This window comes from Canis lupus, chromosome 33 (genome assembly GCF_011100685.1).
Source record: "Canis lupus familiaris isolate Mischka breed German Shepherd chromosome 33, alternate assembly UU_Cfam_GSD_1.0, whole genome shotgun sequence".
Classification (NCBI taxonomy): Eukaryota; Metazoa; Chordata; class Mammalia; order Carnivora; family Canidae; genus Canis; species Canis lupus.
In genome coordinates, this window is record NC_049254.1 from 20,691,804 (window position 1) to 20,714,701 (window position 22,898).

General features: G+C 37.0%; 1 protein-coding gene across 5 annotated transcripts in view; it reads right to left on the reverse strand.

Moving 5' to 3' along the window:
• Nucleotides 1-22,898, reverse strand: part of LSAMP (limbic system associated membrane protein) — a 646,473-nt gene that overhangs the window by 213,249 nt on the left and 410,326 nt on the right. For all 5 annotated transcript variants that reach the window (XM_038582908.1, XM_038582905.1, XM_038582904.1 and 2 more), the window contains exon 3: nt 14,796-14,921. In XM_038582908.1, the coding sequence (XP_038438836.1) occupies nt 14,796-14,921 (126 nt within the window). The remainder of the gene's footprint in view (nt 1-14,795; nt 14,922-22,898) is intronic.

Sequence of the window (22,898 nt, forward strand, 5' to 3'; positions counted from 1 at the left end):
ACACTCCCTTAACAATAACTCATTCATCATAATGTTCTCCTTCTCCGACTCTTCTTGTTCCCTTACAATTTTTGGAAGCAATAGTCTCTGTTCATATATAATGTGTAGGGTGATCCTGAAATGAAAACTACTGAAGTTCATGAGCTTGCAGGAAGTAATCTCATGCAGAGCCTCTCTATTGAACCAAGGAGTCCAAGCCAGCAAGAAAAGGGCTAAGCTGGCAATTGCCCACCATACCATGTGTACTTATACCATGTGATGGGAGTTACGTAAACTTCTGTTTCTTAAAACCTTGACTTAAAATATTAGAACTTGAAGTTAGAACATAAAAGGAAGAAAGAAAATGATGGAGAATATTTTCCTGGTGCCAGACAGTGGAGAACACAAAAGGAGATTAGGAAGGAGAAACAAGGAGGCAGAAAGCCAGGCCAAAAGAAACTCTGGATGCCATCTGACAGGCCTTTTGAACGTGCAAGTTTGGCTGCCTGCCCAGCTACACCATGCACCCTACAACCCTCTGTGCTTTGCTACAGAAACAGGAAAGCATCCCTTGGAAAAAGCATCCCTGTGCACCTAGAGAATAAGGGAAAGTATGACAAAGGTTAGGAAAGAGACACTAGCTAAGAGCTCCTGGAGGTTCCCCTGTGTGGACAAGATGTTCAGCCAGGAAGAAAGTTCACACAGGTTGAGCCAGATGGGGCTTCTGTTTCTCAGCTGTAGACAGATGTCTTCTCTGCTAACCTCTTACCCTAAACCTACATTGACTGCTTGCCTCGGAATTATGTTGGATATTTCATTTTTACCTCAAATTTGGGTGTTTCATAAGCCTTGCTATTTGCAAAACCATTAGGGTTTAAATAGGACACCTGACAGATCTATTATAAGCAATGTTTGAAGGAACAAGATCCATCATTTCACTGTGTTCAAGCCCAGTTAAGACATGGAAAAAATTCCTCTACAGCTAAAGCACTAAGGTGAGGGAAAGATGAAAATGTGCCATTGTTAGTTGGCTGTTTTGTGCTCTTTGTTTGGTTTGGTTTGGTTTGGTCCTTTGTACAGCAGGGTGACTTGCAGATGGGTGCCTTTGCACATAGACCACACCTTTTCCCATCAGAAATTTTAATGGAGCAACAATAACTGAAACTATTTTTATTAAGAGCTTAACAGGTCAGGTACTCTGGAAGTGGTTCATGAACACTGTCTCTTTAATTCCCACAATAATAATAAGAAAGTTCTATCTCCCCCCACCCCATTTGTAGATCATCATGTGGCTGAAGGAAGACATTTTGCTGTGGTTACACAGCTAGCAAATCATATCTAAAACTCCAAACCAGGTTGGCCTACTTCCTAATTTTATCCTCTTAGCAACAACGTGTACTTCCTTTATGTTTTTCTATAAAGATCTTGGTTTTATAGGCAAACTCCGAGAACTGTGCAGTATATAAAATCTCTTCTCAGCTCACTTGATAATAAGGCAAGATCTAATTACATTTGATTTGAATATTGCAATACCTGGAACTTCCCACACTTTGCCTTTCAAAAATCATTTGGGTTTGTTCCACTAGAATCTCATTATTCTCTAGGTTTTTTTTTTTTTTTTTAATCTTTGCAGAGCAGATTGTAGTAGGTTGAATGGTGGCCCCAAACAAAATTTGTCCAAATCCTAACCCCCAGGACTAGTGAGCGTGAACTCATTTGGAAAAAGAAATCTTTGCAGAGGTATTTAAGGATCTTGAAATGAGATCATCATGCATTTAGGAGGACACTTAAATCCAGTGACTGATACCCTTACAAGAGAATGGAAGGGGAGAGCTGAGACACCCTGAAACAGTTACAGCTACTCACACTATTAAAACAAATGTTCCTTTCAGCCTGGCCTGGGGGTGTTATACGAATAACCGAATGGAGCATGCTTGGGGTCTTCTACTGGTTCTTTGGCATTACGGAGAAGACACCTGGGGTTTCCTCTATTGACAGGACATTTGGATTCAGGGAGGTGAGCAAGCAATAGAGTGGTAATGCCATTCCCATTTGGTCTCTGGATTATGGCTGCATATCCTGAGTTTAAGAGACTATTTAACTTTGGGTCTACCAAGTCTTAAAGAAATGTGAGAACAGAACCATTGCAAGTCTCAGGTGCTCAAGAGCTCAAAATAAGACAGATAAGCCAGGAGTCCAGGTGGTCAGCCTCGTGAGATCAGATACTACATGCTATGAACTGACTAGTGTTCCCCCCAAATTCTTATTTGAAGCCCTAATGCCCAAAGTGATGATATTTGGAAATGGGGCTTTTGGGAAGTAATTAGGTTTAGATGAGGTCATGAGGGTATGGCCCCCATGGTGGGGCTTTATAATAAGAAACATCAGAGTCTGTTTGTACTCTCTCTCTGTGGGAAGAGATCTGGTGAGCACACAGGGAGACACTGGCCACCTACTGGCTGGGAAGAGAGCTCTCACCACAACCTGACCATGCTGTCCCCTAATCATGGACTTCTAGCATCCAGCATTGTGAGAAACTAAATCTCTGATGTTTAAGCATTCTTAGCCTATGGCATTTAGTTATGGCAGCCTAAGCTAATACACTATAGTCACAGTTAGTCAACAAAATTAATGATTTTGCTAGAAAATAAAAGATGTCCACCTCCTTTCTTTTCAAGAAACAAGGTGAATTCACCTATCTTCTCCTGGACAATTACTAAAATATGCTGCCTAAATTCCAGAGTTACCCAAAGAAGTGCCCATCTCTGTATCCATACCAAGTGACCCTAAGCTATGGGCAACCAGGTTCTCACTACCATATGTTATACTTGGAATGACTTTTGCTCTAAGAGGAAATTTCTGAATTTATAATTTGTTGCAATTTGAAGCAATTTTCCAAGGTGCTCTCTCTCTCTCTCTCGCTCGCTCGCTTTCTCCCCTATCTATCTATCCAGTGGTAGGAATTTTTTAAAATGCAAAGTATCTCCTGGATTGTTTTATGAAGACTAACTTTCAGTAACTATTTTCCTGTCTGCCTTTCAAATCCCTCATTCCCCGATCTGGATCTGTCTTTCCACAGTCAAAACAGCATAAAGCCTCAGTGACCAGGCCCAAAAAATTTTTTTTAAAAAAAGAACTGATGTCATTCAAAGACTGACATTTCCGTTTTTATTACTAGAATACCTTGAAGAATTAGACCTGATTTGCATTGATATTTGCCAACTGAATTATTAAAGTTGTTTTTTTTTTCCTTTTCTCTTCCCTTCATCAGATTTTAACACTTTAGTCAACTGCAGACTAAGTCACAATTTAACACGCATGTGATTTCACAGAGTGATCTGGGCTTTTGAATTGTTGACCAACTTGAGATTTCATTTGATTCATAGAATGAAGGTAGGTGGTGACATATAAAGGAAATAGCCACATAGTTTATGTAAAGGAGTCTGCTTCTCATTAATGTTTCTTATATGACATGGGGTAGTTTTATTGGTATGTCTTCTGTAGGCAGTGCCACCCTATTTCAGTTACCTATTGAGGTCTCTGGTTTTTTTTAGAATTAACTGCAGCCTCAGTGTACTGGGAGACTTGAAAATGAATATTCCTAGAGAAGGATGAGGATTTCAGAAATGTGTGCACACTTTAAGTGATATGTTAGGCTCAAACATCATTAGACTGTAGACGGAAAAAGATAAAGTGAGAATTTCTGTGCAGTTGTTACTTCTAAACCTCTTCATCTAAAGTGATAAAAATTCTAACCACAGAGATGTGATAATGCATTTATATATCAAATAGTTTTAAATATACACACCACACACACCACACCCACACACCCCAGGTCATCAAAACATTTCCTATTGACTTATTATTACACAGAAAGAATCTCAGGTGTTCCTATACTCATGCTTGGTAAAAATAACACACAATCCTATCTCAAGAAGATGTATTTTTAGCGTAGGGGTTCTCTAAATTTATTGTGCAGCAGAATCACCTGGAGGGCTTGTTAAACTGAAAGTCACTGGGCCTAGAGTTTCTGATTCATGTAGGTCTGGTGTTGGGGTCTGATAATGTGCAATTCTAACAAGTTCCTAGGTGATGCTGATGCTGCTGGTTTAGGGACCACATTCCAAGAACCACTGCTTTACACAATCTAGAGACTCTGGCTTTATACTTATTTTGGTCAAATGGAGTGCTTTATAGTTTTGCAGTTAGTCCTCTCTACTATCCAAATAGTAACAAAAATGACTACTGTAATTTAAGTCAGTCTTTTTGCCTTGCAGGATCTAAGATAATAGTAATAACAGCACTTGAATAATGCTGTATCATTAATAAATCATTCTCATATACATTCTATCACTGGAGACAACACAGGAATCCTGGCAAGTGAGAAGGCATTATATTCATATTTTATGGATGAAAAGCAGAGAGCTTAAAGGACTTACTCCAAACCCCCCAAAAAGGCAAATGGTAGAGAGAAGAGACTTTACCCCCTGGGTTTTCTGCCTCTAAATTCTGTACTCTTTCTACCAACATCTCTTTCTCTTAATTGCTTACATTTGTGGAGAGCCTTACACTTTTTAAACTATTTGCCTGTTCATTATCTCATTTGATCCCTCAGAGCAACAGCATGATGCAGGTAGGGCACATAATATTGTCTACATTTTGCAGATAAAGCCATTATAAAAGATGATGAGAAAAGTGGTTCCTGTCATTCAGGCAGTATTTCTTCATATACTAGGCTAAATTTTCCTGCAATATTTACAGCATCTGATAGAGTAGGTAAAGCATCAGATGCTCTCCTTTCCAAGTAATAAATATGCAATGGTTCAGTATTGTAACCCTGACCTCCCCCCATGCCATTTTTTTCTTGGTTTCTTGGAAGAAAAACATTTGGGAGGAAGGGAAAAAGGGGTGAAGCTTAGGAATACTAGTTAGTAGGAAAGTGAAAAAAAATTCTTTCATTTCTATACTTTAAGTTCTTAGGAAAGTGGTCTTCTCTGCATGCAAAGAGACTCTTCACCGCTCATCCAGGGCTTCTCAAAGTTGAATATGCATACAAACCTCCAGAGGTTCTTCATAAAACGCAGATTCTGATTCAGTGGATCTGAAATAGGACCCATTATCCTGCATTTCTATAAAGTTCCAAGCTGATGCCAATTCTGTTGTTCATGGTCCAACCTTGACAGGCAAAGATTAATCATTTTTTCTCAAAACTATTATAGAGAAACTACTATATACATTGTGGGACTTACCTAGGTGTTTCTCTGTGCTAGGTTATTTATACAACCTGCTATCTTCCAACCTACTCTGATTTCAAGATTCAAGATGATGCTTAAAATGTGGTCCATGGACTTGCAGCACCTATATTACACCTGGGTTTCGTTAGAAAGGCAGATTTTCAGGCCCCATCCCAGGCCCGATGAATCAGAATTTACATTTTAACAAGATCCTCCAGATGACTTTCCAGCACAATAAAGTTGGAGAATCACTCCTTTAGATCTTGCCCTCCTGTGCTTACACAGTCATCATTCTGTTCACCTGGCTGGTCACCGGAATCACTGGGCGGCTTTACTCCCACAGAATCCCAGAATTTCACCAAAAGAGATGCTTCATGTGTGGGTTGAGCCAGGCAATCTGTATTTTAAAAAAAACTTTTGCCTCTAGGTAATTCTGACTATCAACCAGATTTGGAAATCCAGTTGACTTTCTAATAGTGGAGATGAAAATTATGCCACAGGTTGCTACACCTGCAAGGGATAGTTTATAATAGTGAATTATAGGAAGGTATTATAAAACTTACAGCTGTGCGATGGAGGATAAGTGTTCAGGTTGACTCAACCTGTCCTCTACTGTTTTCTACTATCAAAAACCAGGATGGGCCTGAACTCTTATCACCAGACTCCGAACCCTCACCACAGCACGAGTTTTATATATATAAAATATATAAATATACTATATATATATATACACTATATATATATATAAAGATATATAAAGATATAACTATAACTATAAAACTATAACTATGACTATAACTATATATATTTCCAGATACAGAAATATTCAGTAGACATTTCACAGAGTATCCTCTGGAAAGAAACTGCTCATGTATATGAGATGCATATGATATAGTAAAGCAAAACTTTAGTTTATGAAGATTCTGTTCTCAAAGTCTAAACGGTAAGCAGTTTCTAACACACAGCCTGAATATACCTGAAATAAGTAATTCATTAATTCATTCAATAAATATTTATTGAGTACTTATTGTGCCAGGCATCATAATGAGAACTAAGGATAGGTAGGTGTCTGATTTCATGGGGAAAATAGATAGTAAAAAAGTAAACAAATATTTAAGGTAATTACTCTGTGTGATAACTGCTCAGAAGGACGGGAACAATCACTGATGATAATTGGGTGTCATAGAGACTATTCAAGGATCTGATACCAAAATGTGAAGATTTCAGAGCATTCTATGGAGCCTAGTAAATAACAAAAGTCAGAAGCAGAGCAGAACATCAAGGCAACACAAGGAGAAAAGGATCTGAATAGGACCTGAAATTTCCCAAATCTTCTCAGTAAGAAATTAATAAAACTATTAGATAGCTCTAGTTCTATAATTCTATTGTAGTCTTTGCTGCTTTCCATTCATTCATGCTTTAATCACTTATTAATGTCTGTTCAGTTTACACTTCATGCTGTGAGTTATTTCCCAATAATACTATTTTTAAAAAGCCCTTACCTAAATAACTCAATTAACTGATTGACTGATTGGTTGAGTACAGTGTGCTGAGAATATCCATATGAGTAGGACATAGTTTCTGCATTTTTACAGATCTCACAATCTAGAGATTACACATAATTAAAATATAATTTTGTTCTATTTTATAGCATCTTGGAGGAGTATCATTTTGAAGATTTTGAAAGAAGCTATGCTGGCAAAATGACATAGGTGAGACGCAAATCATGTTTAAAGACAAAAAACAAGATGTGGTAAGTCTCAAAAGGAAGAGGACATGGCATATTCTTGAAATATAAGTAGTATATTTTACTTAATGCATGAAGCTCAGGGGTTAGGGGTTTCCACATAGAAGAAGCTGAATAAAGGGCTTTAAGGCCATGCAAAGTAGTTTGAACTTTACCCCCAAAGCACTGGTAAATTGGGAAATTAGTCAGGAAAATTCACTTGACCAATTTTAAATTAAGAAATAGTGTTTTTGTAGGAGGAGGAAATATGTAGCAGCAAGGGGTCCAACTGGAAAGCTATTGAAATATAGGTGAGAAAAATGCTGTCATTGTGACAATGACAATGGGGAAAGAGTAATAGATTGAAAACCAGTAAGGATGTAGAATCTAGACAATGCGTCAAATGAATATTGCTGGGGAAGAGAAAGAGAACAAAGCTAGTGTCCCTCTCAAGTTTCTGGCTTATACAATTTGTATCTCCTACTTTTAGAATCTCTTGGAACATATCCTCGACCAACCCTTTTGCTTCTGACCACCTTGGGTAAATGCCTTGATTCACTGGACCTAGGATTGCCCCTCTTGGCAAGGACCTAAATCAGTTCTACTCTGACGTCTCCTGAGGGATCTTAGGATTGACTATAGCTGAGATCCACAGTCAAGATTTTGAAGTTAATTGTGGGTGGTCCACGGAGTTATACACCTACCCTGACTTTTTCTTGTATAAAGAAGCCTTATCAAATACAATGCAAGTCCTACTGTCTCCTTTTCTAGAGCGATTTCTTTGGCTCCCAGGTAAATCAACTGTACTTATCTTGATGAATTTCATTGTGCTAATATCTGCCCATTTCAACAATTCTATGATTACTTTGGTCTTTTTAATATGCTTCTCCAAAAAAGCTCTATAATTTACCATTTTTTGTTTTGTTTTTATTGTACAGCCCCTCTGTTACTGTCCAATGGCCTGCTCCTGAACACTGCAGATCATTTTTTTGATATTATAGTATAATCGTAACCTAGAACACCAATTTTGTTAAAAAATAAGAAGCATGGTAATTTACAGCCTATAGGTTCTATATAGCTACAGTAAATAAGGTATTTGCTATTATACAGCCAGACTCTGGGAAACTGTCCTCTAGGAGAATGAACACATTGATAAGCCATGCTAGAAAATCTTTCCCTAATAAGATGTTGTTGTCATGCCCTTTTGAAAAAAGGAACACCTTAAGTGGGTATGTTGATGCAATATAATGTAACACAATATGAGACATAAAATACTAAGGCTAGTTTGATGAGAGAGAGCATTTAAAAAATCTCCCTGGTTGTTATGTTGGAATGGATAAAGATGACATTGGGTTGTTTTCAATCAACTTATCAGTCTCCCCCAAAATTATCACTATATAAAGCTGATATATGGATAACTAATATTTAAAATCAATAAAAAATAGTATTAATACTAATACTATAGTAAGAACTTTACCTACATATTCTCTTGATTCTCACGATAACTTTTAACAAATTATATATTTTTTATCTGTTAAATTGTAAAACGCAGACTATTTGGAATAATGGCAACAAATATTTAAAACGGTAAGATTCCAAGAGATGTGGACTCTGTATTTCTGTTCTCCTAGCTCATGTGCAAAGTTTGTAATTAAGCTATATTGTCCCTTTTTGACCCAAGCTTCTAAAATGTCCTGGAGCACTCAAGTCCAAGCTAGTCCCCCAAGGACTATCCAGGATGGTCCATTTCTCTTCAGGAAGAGTATTCTGGGCATCTGATGACAAATCTGGGTAGGTTAAGAGTGGGGTGCTCAGGTGCAGGAGAGCATTTGTTCAACACTATCACAATGGCTAGCACATCTGGATGTGGATGGAGCTCTTCCCATGGCTTAAAGGTTGCCTATGTCAGTTACTGTGAGTCTCTCCAGGATTTTAAGATTTGGAGGCCAGTGGTCCTGTGGTTAAACTTTATAGTGTTCATTTTCTAATTTTCTCAATTGTTTTAATAATAAGGCTACTGAAAAAGAATTTGTATTTACTTGATTAGGCTCTTATGGAATCACCTGTGTGGGAAAAGAATATGTTTCTGACCTAAATTTAAGATATTCACACACATAAATAGCTGCCTATATGCCTGCTACACTGTGAGCATGCACATACCCCAGTATGTATTGTGGTGTATATACCAGTATATATACTAAGTATATTTAAAACCAATGCACATGTAAAGTACTGAGAAGAAAATATAGCAAGATTTCTCTTTATTTTTTCCACTCTTTGAAAGGAAAGATAGGAATATTTTAAACAGTAAAAAAAATATGTGCTTAAAGAATAAAAGATTAGTATAAAAAAACACTAACATCACGGTTTCACAAAAAAGATACATGCTTGTATTCCTAAATGCGTTATTACATATGCTCTCTTCTCTGCCTAGGATACTTTTCACTCTCCTCTTTTCTTGGCCAGGTTGTATTCATCCTTAAGGTTTCAACATAAGCTCCTCTCAGGGGAGCTTTGCTGGCCTTGCAGAGTTTGCTATATGGCCCTGTTTTATGATCTTATTGAATGCTGTAATTTTTCTTTACGCTGCATAAATCTAATCAAGTGGTTATTCATGTGATTATTAGTTCAATGCTCTGCTTTCTTGTTGAACTATAAACTCCATTTGTGCAGGGACTACGTCTATCGTTCTTTTCATTTTGTCCTTTTACAAAGTGAGTATTTATGAATATTTCTTTTTTTTGCCAAAAGAACAAATTGTGAGATGGAGATCAAGATTAATCTGAATATTATTCTGTATTCATGGATGACATATTTTAAAATCAATAGTAAGTTACTGAAAAGAAAACAGAGCAAGATTTTTTTATTTACGTTTCTGCTCTTTATAAAGGGAAAAAGGATTTTTTTTTAAATGGAAGAAACAAATAGAAACAATCAACATAACAGTTTGATTCATTATTCTCGTTGAAATTATTACTATGTCGTCAAAAGCCTTCACCTGTAAAGTTACTGGTTTGATTCTTCCAAACCCATATACATCTAAGATTAAACTCAAAGAACCTTCTGGAAGGTCCATACAAGAAAATCCTAGAGAAAGAATTTCCTCAAACTTGAACTGTAGATCATATGTTCTCTGTGTGAAATATGAAGTCATACTAATTTTTACGTGCTAACTAAAAAAAGCTGATGTTAGTTACTTGCAACACGTAACCTCTGGAAATCAACTTAGGGAAATGAGTTTAGTTTAACATTACATATTTTTCCCAAACCCACGAGGGCAGGATGTAGGCTACATATATTAAAAATTTGTTGACCTATAATATTAGAAGACAGATAGGGCTACAGCATTAATGAAACTTAAGAGAATCATTAGGCAAGGAATACAAATCTGGAAAATAATTGAAAGGTAATCTCTGACCAAATGATTAAAACCCAACACCCAATGAAAAATGGGATTCCAGACTCCTTGCAGTCCTCTTAGCTCCTTCCAGCATAATGTTCTCCCACCTACCCTATCAAAACATCTCTATCTCTCAAGAGATATTTTAAAAATCTATATTGATATCAAATCTAGCTTTTTCCTTGGACAAGAGAATTTTACAGCACCTGCTAAGTTTTTCTCAGCCTAAAGGGCTAATTCCTTAGTATGCCTGAGTTTTTCAGGTATAGAAAGCTACTGAGGATGCAGAAAACCTTTGTAGAAATGAAATGCATAGGAACTCCTGTAACCCTGGGCAGTCCTGATACCATGTGAGGCACACTTGAGAAAGGGACTTCCTCTGGAATGTGAAAAGGAAGATGGAGAAACAAAGTTAAACGAAGATGGGAGCAGCATTGCTCACAGAAGAGAGATCAAACACTCCATAGAAAATACATGTTACGGTGCAATTGCCCTCTGGGAGTTACAGGATTATGAAAGTCTAACTTAATTAAGGGAGAAAATAGGTCACATTTAACAACCACATACGTGACATATCATTTTGACTATACCGAATAACTGGAGAGAAGAGAAAAGTTAAGAAATCAGAAACATAAGAAAAGCAACCATTGAATTCATCAACCTCTTTTTCTCCTTCTAAGTCAGGTATATGTTTTGATTATGTATATATGAAAAGACTTACCATTCTTAAAACTTCCCTCTTTAAAAACTCTTGCAGTATATTTGAAAAATAAATTTCAAATGTCAAAATAAAGAGAAACAAAATGGCACATCCAATTTTTTAAAAAATTCTAAATTAAGAGAGAATATTCTTCTCCTCATAAAAATACACCTTGCACCCTCTTTCCTTCCCCCCCCCCCCCCCGTGCCATCAAATGACAGGTAATCAGGTATGTGTGAACCTGCATAGAATCTTCCCCCTTTCATGGCTCGATGCCCCTGTGGGGTCGAGCTAATTACAGGTACATTTCCTCTGCAAGGCAGTCACACTCTATACTGTTGAAGGCACAATTAATAATTGAACAAAGCTAGCTGGATTTTTTTGCTCACACGGCCACGGGTTACAGGCAGTTTTGCTGTCACACAGGGAGCAGAGCCTCTTCCTTGAGTGTCTCCAAGAAAGGTTTCATGTTATAGACTGAAAAGGATCACTGCCTGTTTCCAAATTTGGAAAAGAAGGAAAAAAACCCCACATAAAACCAAAAAAAACCCACCCCAATCCCCCACAAGAAACCTAGTTTCCCTTATAAAACAGTAAAGGCAAATTTTCTCTCCTGTTACCAAGAATATGATTATGATCAGGTGGTTATTTAGGTCAGACACGGAAGAGATGAAAGAGTGGGCCTGGGAATTAATACCCTTTAGAAGGGAAATTGGAGTTTGCCCTTGAGTCTGTAAATGCAGCATAGAGCCAGTTTTGCATGTGACACAATAAAATTTGACCCACCGAGAGGGCCTAGATAGAGGATTATAGAAGAATAAAGTTCTTTCCCTTGAGATGTATTTAGGAACTTAATGGAGGATCCCCAGAGCTTCATGGGGTCATAGACGGGTGCGGAAAATCCTCGTCCTGTGCCCCAAGTCATAGTCTTGAACAAGTCTGCAAACTTTTCTAAGGGGCCGGATAGGAAATATTTTAGGCCCTGTGAGCCAAGCTATCTTTGTTGCAACTACTAAACTCTCCTGTTTTAGAACTAAAGCAGCCATAGATAACATGAAAATGATTAAGTATTGAGTGTGTTTCAGTAAAACTTTATTTGTGGATACTCAAATATGAATGTCAAACTTTTTGCATGCCAAAAAATAAAATTCTTTTTGATATTTTCCAACCACTTAATCACTTAAAAACTACTTTGAGCTTATGGGCAGTACTAAAGCGGGGCAGGCTAGATTTGGCCCACAGACTGTAGTTTGCTGAACTCCTGGCCTTACTAGTGGAAATCCCTGTGATTATACTGATTTTTCTAGTTGATTTTGAAGTCTCTAGGGTTCTCTGAGTGTTTGTAAATGCTACCTTTGGTCTGGAATATATGGTCTTTTGTTGACTTTAAAACACCATGGATACCAGGTTATTCAGGATTCAAATCAGATATTCAGTATCATAAACAAGTTTACTAGAGTTAGCTATGAAGACCTAAACTCCTAGGCCCAGCCTGAAAAAATCTTGAAACTCTGATGCTCTCTCATTATTTTTCTGAACTCAAAAGATAAAAAAAGAATATATCTTTGGGTTCAGGTCATAAATAGCATTTCTCCCTGAAAATAAAAAAAAATAATAATAAAAATCTAAAAAACCCAACTACTTAATAGTAGTACACCAAAAGAAAGTCTTTTTATTAATTTCATTCTTTGTTTATAAATTAAATATAATCTTCCTTTCTTCTTCCCTTCTTTTCTCTACCACTTGTTCCACAAAATAAGAGATTATAAATAATATTTTTACATAGATATTTAAACTAATTAGAAAAGGTGAGGCAATATAAAATATAATGGTAAGAAACAAGAGAAAAGCAAGAGCGTAGTTTGTATATGAATTTGATGCCATAAAATCCCACATAGTTTGTTTAAAATCCATTTTATTAATGTGTATTTTATATATGATTTCCTATATTCTTCTACAAATGGGCAATAAATTTGACTCTAAGGTTAGTAATAGTCAATTCCATGGACTCATAATCATTTATAGAACTTCGCTGAGTTCATTCATAAAAAAAGCAAACCATTGCTTAGAAAAAGGGCAAGAGAAATACTGAAAACAAAGAGGACTTTCCTTGAAGGGTATTTTCTAAAGGAAACTAATAAAATTAACAATGTCTCAAAACAACATTATAGTAAATGCAATGGTTTTAAGGGACATCTTTTATAACATCTTTAAATATGGGCCAATAGCTTTCATACCAAAGAGTCATTCAGTAAAAACAATTCTACATTGGAAAGGAGTAGGTGGTGTGAGATTGAGGGATAATATAATTCCATCCAGGCAAAATGTGCTCTGGATGTTTAATTTAACCCATGGGAAAGCTGTGTGATATCCAGAGGTTCACACTTCAGACAATCTTCCATATGCAATTTTTTTTTTTTTTTACCATGTGAAGTATAAAATGGGTCTGAGAGAAAATGAGTTTGAGATTGATCTTCCAAATAAGTGCCTCATTTGTTGCTCTTATATATTATCAATAAATGACAAGTTGCATGCATTAACAATTAGGATGGGGTTCTGAGCGACATTGTCTTAAGAAAATAGAAGCTTTTAATAAGAGTAGCTGGTAAAATAAGAGACATGTTCCATAGATTGGTCCAGATTCACCTGAAAAATTATTTTGAGAGCTAACACGATATGAAAGCCCATATTCTCAACCACAAAATACAGATTTTAAAGATGCTTTAAGCAAACACTACCCTGGCTTTTTAGAAATACAGGATAGTTTTCATGTGTGCTTCACTTTGCACAATTTTTTATGGCATTCGTTCCAAAATAACTATGTTGTCAATTAAATCTCTAAATACTTACATAAGGAAATTTTAAGATAATATCTGAAATAAGTCTATTAAAAATTGAGGGATACCTATCAAAATAAATTATATTTTATAAGAATAATTCACCCATAGCCCCTCTTTTGGAGAAATTAAATAGCAAGCCCTATTCTACAAAGACTATGTCATTTGTAAATGCATGGCATTACACGTAAGAAAACAAAATCTGTAAAGCAGTAGAAAGTGCAGGCAGTTGATCCAAGTAATTTGATATAATATTTAAGTGAAGTTCAAAAGGGAACAGGGCCTGAGAATTTAGTGATGGTGATGGTGCTGGGAAGGGGGAGGGGAGGATGCAGAAGGCATTCCTGGATAATGATTTTCTGACTTTTACTGAATTTGCATCAATAGCTAGGGACCCATAATGAGCTCATGCAGCTTAGTCCATGCCTGATACCCCTCCACAGAGCCAGATATCAAGCCCGAGACATCAAAGTCACTAACAATTTTGTATTGTTCCTGAAAAGTTTTTCACAAGATGCTACATATTAGGAAACTATAGTTAAAAAGCGAAGCAAAACAACAACAAAAAATACAAAGAACTAGGCAAATTTAAATCATACAAAACATTGCCCCAAGACACTCAAGTGCAAAACTGTCATACATTTTAGACATATTTCTAGGTCATTTAATGCAGTTAATTCTTCTGTATATGTGCCTTGAGGTGATGTTCTATTGAAAATGAAATAAGAAATAGTTGTAGACTTTATAGAGATGAACACATTAACAAAGACCGGGGAGGACCCTAAGTAAGTCCTATGTTGCAACTGTATTAATTTTTAATAACCAGATACCCGCTTGCATTTCTGATCCGATGGAATCTCAGAAGCATAAGGATACCTTAAATGATGTGTGCTATCTTGTAGGCTAGATTGTTGCTTACCAGTTGGTGTAAGGTGTCTCCAGGTGATCACGGGTTCAGGACGGCCATTGGCCATGCAGACCAGGGTTACATTGCTGCCCTCATTCACAGTGACATCTGAAGAGATGTTGGAGATCTTTGGTGGAACTGTAAAGAAAAGCAAATGGAATATGTCACCATGCCCAGCTTTGCGGTTTGGGTGCGTGCCACTGGAAATGACAAATTTGAACTAAATGCTTTTATGACTTAAATCGTTTGATTTTTTGTGTTAAGAATCCAGGGTGCTTTAGGATGTCCCTATAGACTTAGCAGATGAAAAGCATGGGTCTTACTATAAGGAGAATCTCTCCATTATGACCAAAGAGTACAGGAAGTTCACGGAGGAGTATGATAAAAAATGTCTCAGCTCTTTCCTCATTAGAGTAGACCTTATCTAGATATTTGAGAACACACACATTTATATTTATTAACAAATTTTTCTTATCACTACACAGTTCCTACATTTATTTTCTTAAGTATATAAAATGAATATAGTTCAATCTTTCCTCCAAATGTTAGGAAAAGCCAGTGTTAGTTTGTATGAATTTTACAGTTTTGTTCTTAAGGTGTGGTAATACCTGTTTACTTAAGTCTGGCCACATAAGGCAAACATCAGTTATTCATAATAGAAAGCCTCTAAATATCACCTTGCTATGTGACAGACTGGACGGTGCTCCTTAAAGATTAAAAACTGAATTGCTAAGGCCTATGTCACAGACATCACAAGCATAATACTATTACTCCTAATACATTACCACCACTATTATTTTTTAAGTTTGTGTGTGTGTGTTTGTTTGTTTATTTATTTATTTATTTATTTATTTATTTATGAGAGAGACAGTGTGACTGGGCAAGCAGGGGGAGGGGTGAGGAAGAAGGGGAAAAAAGAATCTCAAGTAGACTTTCTATTGAATAGGAAGTCCCATGTGAGGCTCAGTATCATGACCCTGAGATCATGACCTGAAGCTGAAACCAAGAATTGGTCGCTTAGCCTACAGAGCCACCCAGGTGCCCCTCACCACCACTATTATTAACAATTTAATAATGGTTAACTGTAGGTACCTACTATAAGTAAGATCCTGGATAGAGTACTTTATAAGCTTATATCAGTAACTTATAATAAAGAAATGTCCAGGGGATCCCTGGGTGGCTCAGCGGTTTAGTGCCTGCCTTTGGCCTACAGTGTGATCCTGGCGTCCCGGGATCGAGTCCCACGTCAGGGCTCCCTGCATGGAGCTTCTCCCTCTGCCTGTGTCTCTGCCTCTCTCTCTCTCTCTCTCTCTCTCTCTGTCTATCATAAATAAATAAATAAATCTTAAAAAAAATAAAGAAATGTCCAATGAGAATTGTATTTACAGGTGGGAAACTGAGGTATAGATGGAGCTAGGTGAGAAGCAGAAAACAGATTTGAATCCAAGAAGACCCCAGGGCCCACACTCTCAGCGATACTTGAATGAAACTTCATCTTCACAATCCAGGCTACCAGATGGCTGAAAATGACGGAAATTACTTTTTGGTGGTGTGAGAAATGAGTCCCCGAGGGCTAGCTGTACTGCTGTCTGACTTCCTTCATTAGTGTTCAGGGCGGCAACATTAGATCTCATATTGGTAGGCTTAAGTGGAAAGTGAATTACTCACAAATTTCATCAGAGGTTATGCACTGATTACAAATAGCAGAGTTTATGGTTTGACTGTGATTTTCCTTTTTTTTTTTTTTTTTTTAAATCTTAGTTGCTTATGCTGTTCCTGAGAAAGTATGTGTCAGAGGCAGGGAGGAGAACAAGCCAGCATAAACGAATTCAATAATAAAAGACTCTTATTTTTTCTCACTCTTTCTGCCCTTTAGTGACGAATAAAACAGGAACATTTTCTGCTTGTAGAGACAGCTGTCTGCCAACCCCATGATCTCTGCAGATCTCTGTTAGGAGACACTGATGGTAGTTGGGCAACTGACCAGGTCAGAGTGCTGCAAGGAAGAGGTAGGAGGAGGACTCCTGACCTTAGCATTTCTCCTACAATGACATCTTACAGGGGATGTGGGTAGAAACCAGTAACTACATCAAAGCTAATGGCAGAAATGGAATAGAGTCGATTCCCATTATTTAGCAGTATCTATCTATAGGGTTTTTATTTCCCTTTTGTCTACTGGGGTAATGGGTCTTTTTCTCATATTCACACACTGACTTGCAATATACCCTCTTACGCTTCTTGAGGACCTAAAAGGTTATACCCATATTTTAAGGAAGAAGATGAGGCACAGAAATAAATAATGGCTTGTCAAAGGCAATCCCATCAAGAAATATGGCTGAGCTTAGAATTCAGGGCTCTTGAATGACCAGTTGTTCTGTTGTCTAACATTCGCCATTTTTAATTCCTAGCTAAACAAGCCAGTGTTCTGAAAATCTCCAAAAAAACTACAATAAACTATAAATCAATGACGGTGTCCAAGAATAAGATTTAGATATCCTAGGCATGTTTCTCAACAATCTAAAATCTGCAACAGGAAGCTATAATAATTATAAGAGCTTATATTATTCCATTCGTAGTTAATTCTGAATTGCAAGACAGGCCACAGAATAGAAAGAAGAAATATAGATGTGTTTTGGATTTTTTTTTTTAAAAGTGTAGGACGGGAGACTTCATATCCCTAATATAAAAATATGCAAATTTACAAAACAGAAATGATCTCCAGTGGTCAAGCTCCCAGAGAATTATTACTTATAGTAAAATTTACTCATAATTACCTCTCTTTATCAGAGAAATAAATATCTAAGGACTTTGCTTTTATATGGCATGCAAGTTGAACTACTTGTTCCTTGTTACATAGACAGGGGATGGTAAAGTTAAGAATAAAACCTAGAATAACTAACTGCAGAGCTATGTTTTGGCCACTAAACCATATCATTTCTTTTAATTAAGGACAATATACTCAAGTCCTTGGGTCTCAGATACTGGAGATTCAGAAGGTGTTTGTGTTCAATAGTCAGAAATGTACTCATGTAGTCATTGTATCTCACCCTCCTTTGGGTCAATACCATTGGGTTCCATTCCACTGCCTATCTTCTACATCTTTGTACTTTGTACCAGTTTCTTCCCATAGCATTTATATCTGATGCAGTCATTTGCTCTAGAAATAAATCCCTCCAGAAATAAAATTCCAGGTTACCCTCTTACTTCCAAACTCTCTGTCTCCAACTTTCCTGAAGGAATTGTTCCATGTCACATCTTCTTCTCCCATTCACACTTTAACCTTTGATGCAATTTGGATTCTCTCCCTCAACCTCCAAAGAAACTGCTCTCAGGAAAATCACCAATTTGAACCATATTATTTATAGGTCCTATGAACAGTTTTGTTATTATCCCATTTTTCTCTGAAGTATTTGACTTTGTTGACTGTACCTTCCTTATTCCAGTCCTTTTTTTTCTTGGTTTCTAAGATGCCAAACTCAACTGTTTCTTGTCTTACCCCTCCGGCTAGCCTTTCCAGTTTAACTTTTGGACTTACTTTGACCTATTCCTTAAATATCTATATTTCTGAAAGGTTGATCACTGTCCTCTTCTTTCTTTTTTTTTTTTTTTTTTTTTTTTAAATTTTATTTATTTATGATAGTCACAGAGAGAGAGAGAGAGAGAGAGAGAGAGAGAGTGGGAGGCAGAGACACAGGCAGAGGGAGAAGCAGGCTCCATGCACCGGGAGCCTGACGTGGGATTCGATCCTGGGTCTCCAGGATCGTGCCCTGGGCCAAAGGCAGGCGCCAAACCGCTGCGCCACCCAGGGATCCCTGTCCTCTTCTTTCATATCATCCACTGTGAATGATCTCATTTACTTTCTAGCTTCAGAAGCTAAGGCCATATTAATGATAACTCCTAAATCCAGTATCTGCAGCCCAGATTTTTCTCATGGCTTTTACACCTACTTTCCAATTGACTATTCTACATTTTCATCAGATACTTCACAGATACTCAAGATTCAACATACTCAGAACTGATTCATCATCTTCCTTCCTACAGAACACTTGTGGTCTTACTCACCATCTCAGGGAATGGTGTCATCATGCAAACAGTTGCCCAAGCAAAAAAAGAAAGTTATCTCTCTTGACTGCTCCCTCTCCTTTACTGCCCCCCATGTAAAAAGGATCCCCAATTCTGTGACTTATGCCTTTTAAATCTCTCTCAGATTCATTCATTATTCCCAAGCCTCACTCCCACCAGCCAGAAGCATTTCTTTTTTTGCCTGAATTCTGCAAGAGCATTATAATGAATTTCTTTGCCTCTAGCCTTTTCCTCAGGCTTACCGTCATTCATTCATCACACTGCAATAAGAAGTTTCCTTTTTTCCCTAAATTGCAAACGTGAGTATAATATCCCCTGATTAATCTCACTGCCCTCAAGATAAAATTCACACTTCCTAATATGAACTAATATGCCTTTCATGGCCCCTGGTTATATCTCTCTAGCCATATGTCCTACTCCTTTTTCATTGTATCATCTAGTCAGATCAAATAAGTTTTGGTTCCTGGAAGATACTGTGCTTGTTTACTCCCAGGCATTTAACATTCAATTTTTTCTACATGGAATATTCTTCTTCCAACCCTTCATGTGGTCAGCCCCTTTCTCCCTTTAGGTTTCAACTTGTCAGCCTGTTTTCTCACTTTTTCTAGGAAGACTATCCTGTCACCCACCTTTTACCACCCTCATCCCTAACCCCACCCTACTCCAGATTTCATATTGGGTGAAGCATCCCTCCTATGTTCTTAACTGAGCCCTCTTATTTCTCCACCACTGCCCTGAATCATCATTGCTCGATTACTTAGCTGCGCCTATCCTTAAATGGAAAAAGGTAGAGGAGAAAGCCTTTGTTTTCTTGACCAATGAATCTTTTTCTTTTTCTTTCTTTTAAGATTTTTTTCTTATTCATGAGAGAGAGAGAGAGAGAGAGAGAGAGGCAGAGACACAGGCAGAGGGAGAAGCAGGCTCCCTGTGGAGAGAGCCTGGTGCAGGACTCAATCCCTGGACGCTGGGATCACGACCTAAACTGAAGGCAGATGCTCAACCACTGAGTCACCCAGGTGTCCCTTGACTAATGAATCTTACAAACCATAGTTCTTGGAACATGGCAGGTATTCACAGAATGTTATAAAAAAAAGAAGTTCATGAAAATCCCCGCCCTGCGCCAACTCTTTTCATAGCTTAACGAAGCCATCCCATAATTTTTTGTCAGAAAGGAACAACCTTTTATTTCGAACCTATAAAATACAGCTTTTATCAATATTTCTTTAGCTATCCCTTTAGCCATCTTGTTCATGACTGACTTTTTCAACTGCTATTACTACTACTACTACTAGTATTACTACTACTACTAAATTAGCCATGGGGCTGAGAAATGTTTGAGTAGGTTAGGAAAATAGGAAGCAAGATAAACTTGATGTCCAAATTCCTAAATTATAGACACTTTCAGAGTTTAACTTTGTTTTTTTCTTTTCTACAAAGAGTCATTCATACATGTTTGTATGTATAAATATAAATAACTTATATAAATATATATAACTTAATATTTCTTTCCTAGCTTCCCACAGCAATTCATGCAGTCTACATTTACACCATCACAGATAATATAACATGAAAGTGGCAATGTGAGGTTTTTATTTTATAACCTCATAAAATCTTTATAAATATTCTGGAAACTAAAAAGTATTCTCATTATCGCCATTTTCAATGTGGGCATAGGGACAAAATGGATAAAATCACACACTTAAGTAATTATGAAGCCAGTATTAAAACCTAAAACCTAAAATTTAAAAATAAATAAACAAATAAATAAATAAAACCTAAGATTTATAGATTTTCCAGAATTAACTCTTCTTCTAGAACATACTCACTTTTGCAATAATGGTTCCAAATAGGATTTCTTTCTCTATTTTAATTCTCAGTAAAGATGACTATAGGAAATACTTTCAACAAGATAATCTTATTTGCATCAGTAAACATAAGTTGTTTATTTATCAAAACCACTGTAATACTGATTCGTGCTCATTGGTCATCACATATTCTGCATATTTTGTTTTTTTCTGAAATATTGCCTAACAATTTTTATTCACAGGAGATTAGTGTGCGTTATTATATTTTCCTAAATGTAATGCCATGAACCATTTATTTCATGTTTTCAACATACTCAGTTTCAGCGATCTCTCCAAGTTGTCTGCCCCCCATCCAAGTACTAACCAGGCCCGACCCTGCTTAGCTTCCGAGATCAGACGAGATCGGGCGCGTTCAGGGTGGTATGGCCGTAGACTCTCCAAGTTGTCTGGATTGTTTTGATGTTCTTTCTGATTAATGAGAGTTTCTTATACCTTAGGGAATTGACCTTTTGTTGTCATATTATTTGCAATATCCTCAATTCAATCTTAGCTTCTTAATTGTGTGACATTTGTTTTGTAGAAGTTTTAAATTTATTTGTTGAACTTTTTAATGATTTGTGCATAGATGTTACTTTCTTAACATAAAATCAGTTAAATACTCATGTCTATTTCTTCTTTTTCTTTCAATGGTTTCTTTTTTTTATTGCACTCTTCAAATCATCTAGAATTTATTTATGGTGTCATCTATAATCAGATTTTTTTTCCCTTCATGATGTTTTAGTCAATTTACCCAATATGACTGGTTAAATTATATAAAATGTATACACTGTTTTGGTTTTTAGAATTACCCTATCGTGGTACCAATCTGGTCAGAGAAATATTTCTGGGAAATACATAAAAATAAACCATACTTACTATGCCAAGTAATTGTATCAAAATACTTTAAAATATGTCATTAATCTTTTGGACACCATACTATTATTATGTGTTGCTAGTCCCAAAATCAATTATTAGATGAACACTTCCTAAAATGTTGAGTGAAAATATAATGTACATCCCTCTTTCAGGATACTAGTGAAATTCACTATGCTACAGAATTCTCAAGGTTTCCACTGCAAAAATACATTACAAAATTAATAAGCCACACCTAACAGTTGTAATCTTTAAATCTGAATTACTAAGTAGGTGCTATTCTTTCACTGAAATCTACACAAATTCTGTGTTAAAGAATGTACATTTTGTCCATGCAGTGCACATTCAATGACAGTTTCTAAAATAATGCTAACATCTAGGTACACTTGTAATCACGGATTTCTTCAGCTGTGCAATGAAGCAGAAGTAGGATTATGACACAGTCAGTCTACCTCTGCCACTCATGCTTTTATTGCTCCTCCTCACCATTCTTGTAATTCCTTTACCTACTCTCTCCATCAGATCTGCAGAAGCTGCCCTGGCTTATGGGAACCTAGACCTGACTGCACACGTTTGTGCAGTTCTCTAGGTTACTACGCCTTCCTTCTCTTTTGTATAAGGGTAACATCTCTTATGTTTGACGAAAAGTGGAAATGCAGCCAAAGTCAGGGACATAAATGGAGTGGACATATATTATTTTCCCTGTCCAAATCCATGCCATCTTCTATCTGGAAAGACAACCTTGGTTTTCCTTTGGAGAAAACACCTCTCACCAACTGCCACTGGTTTTTGGGACCATCAGTCAAGTGACCTATTCCTCCTTGGCCAAGGAGTGGGTATGTGACCTAAGCTGGGCTACTTGGACTTCCCCTCCCAGGAACTGGTTTTTATGAGGAATAACTCAAGAGAGGTTGCAATTGATTCAGCCAGCAGTAGACTGTGTTAATGGCTTCAATTCTCCACTCTCTCCTGATCCACACATTTGCCATGCCTATTCCCTCCTTCAGTGGGTGGTGTGCACTTTTCCATCCGTGGACCATGTTACTTGTTTTGGCCAAGAATATAAGCATAAGGAATACAAGCAGAGTCTTGATAGTGTTGGCACAGTTGGACTCACTTGGTCTTGTGCCTCTGCCATTTGCATGAGAAGAATAAGCCCAGCTGAGCCTGCTGGTCCCAGGAGGAGGATGAGAGATGGCAAATAGGATTGCCAAACAAAAAGGCATCCTGTCAAATATGAATTTCAGATAAACAACAAATATTTTTTTAGTATAGCATGTTCCAAATACTCCATGAGACATATGTATATTAAAAA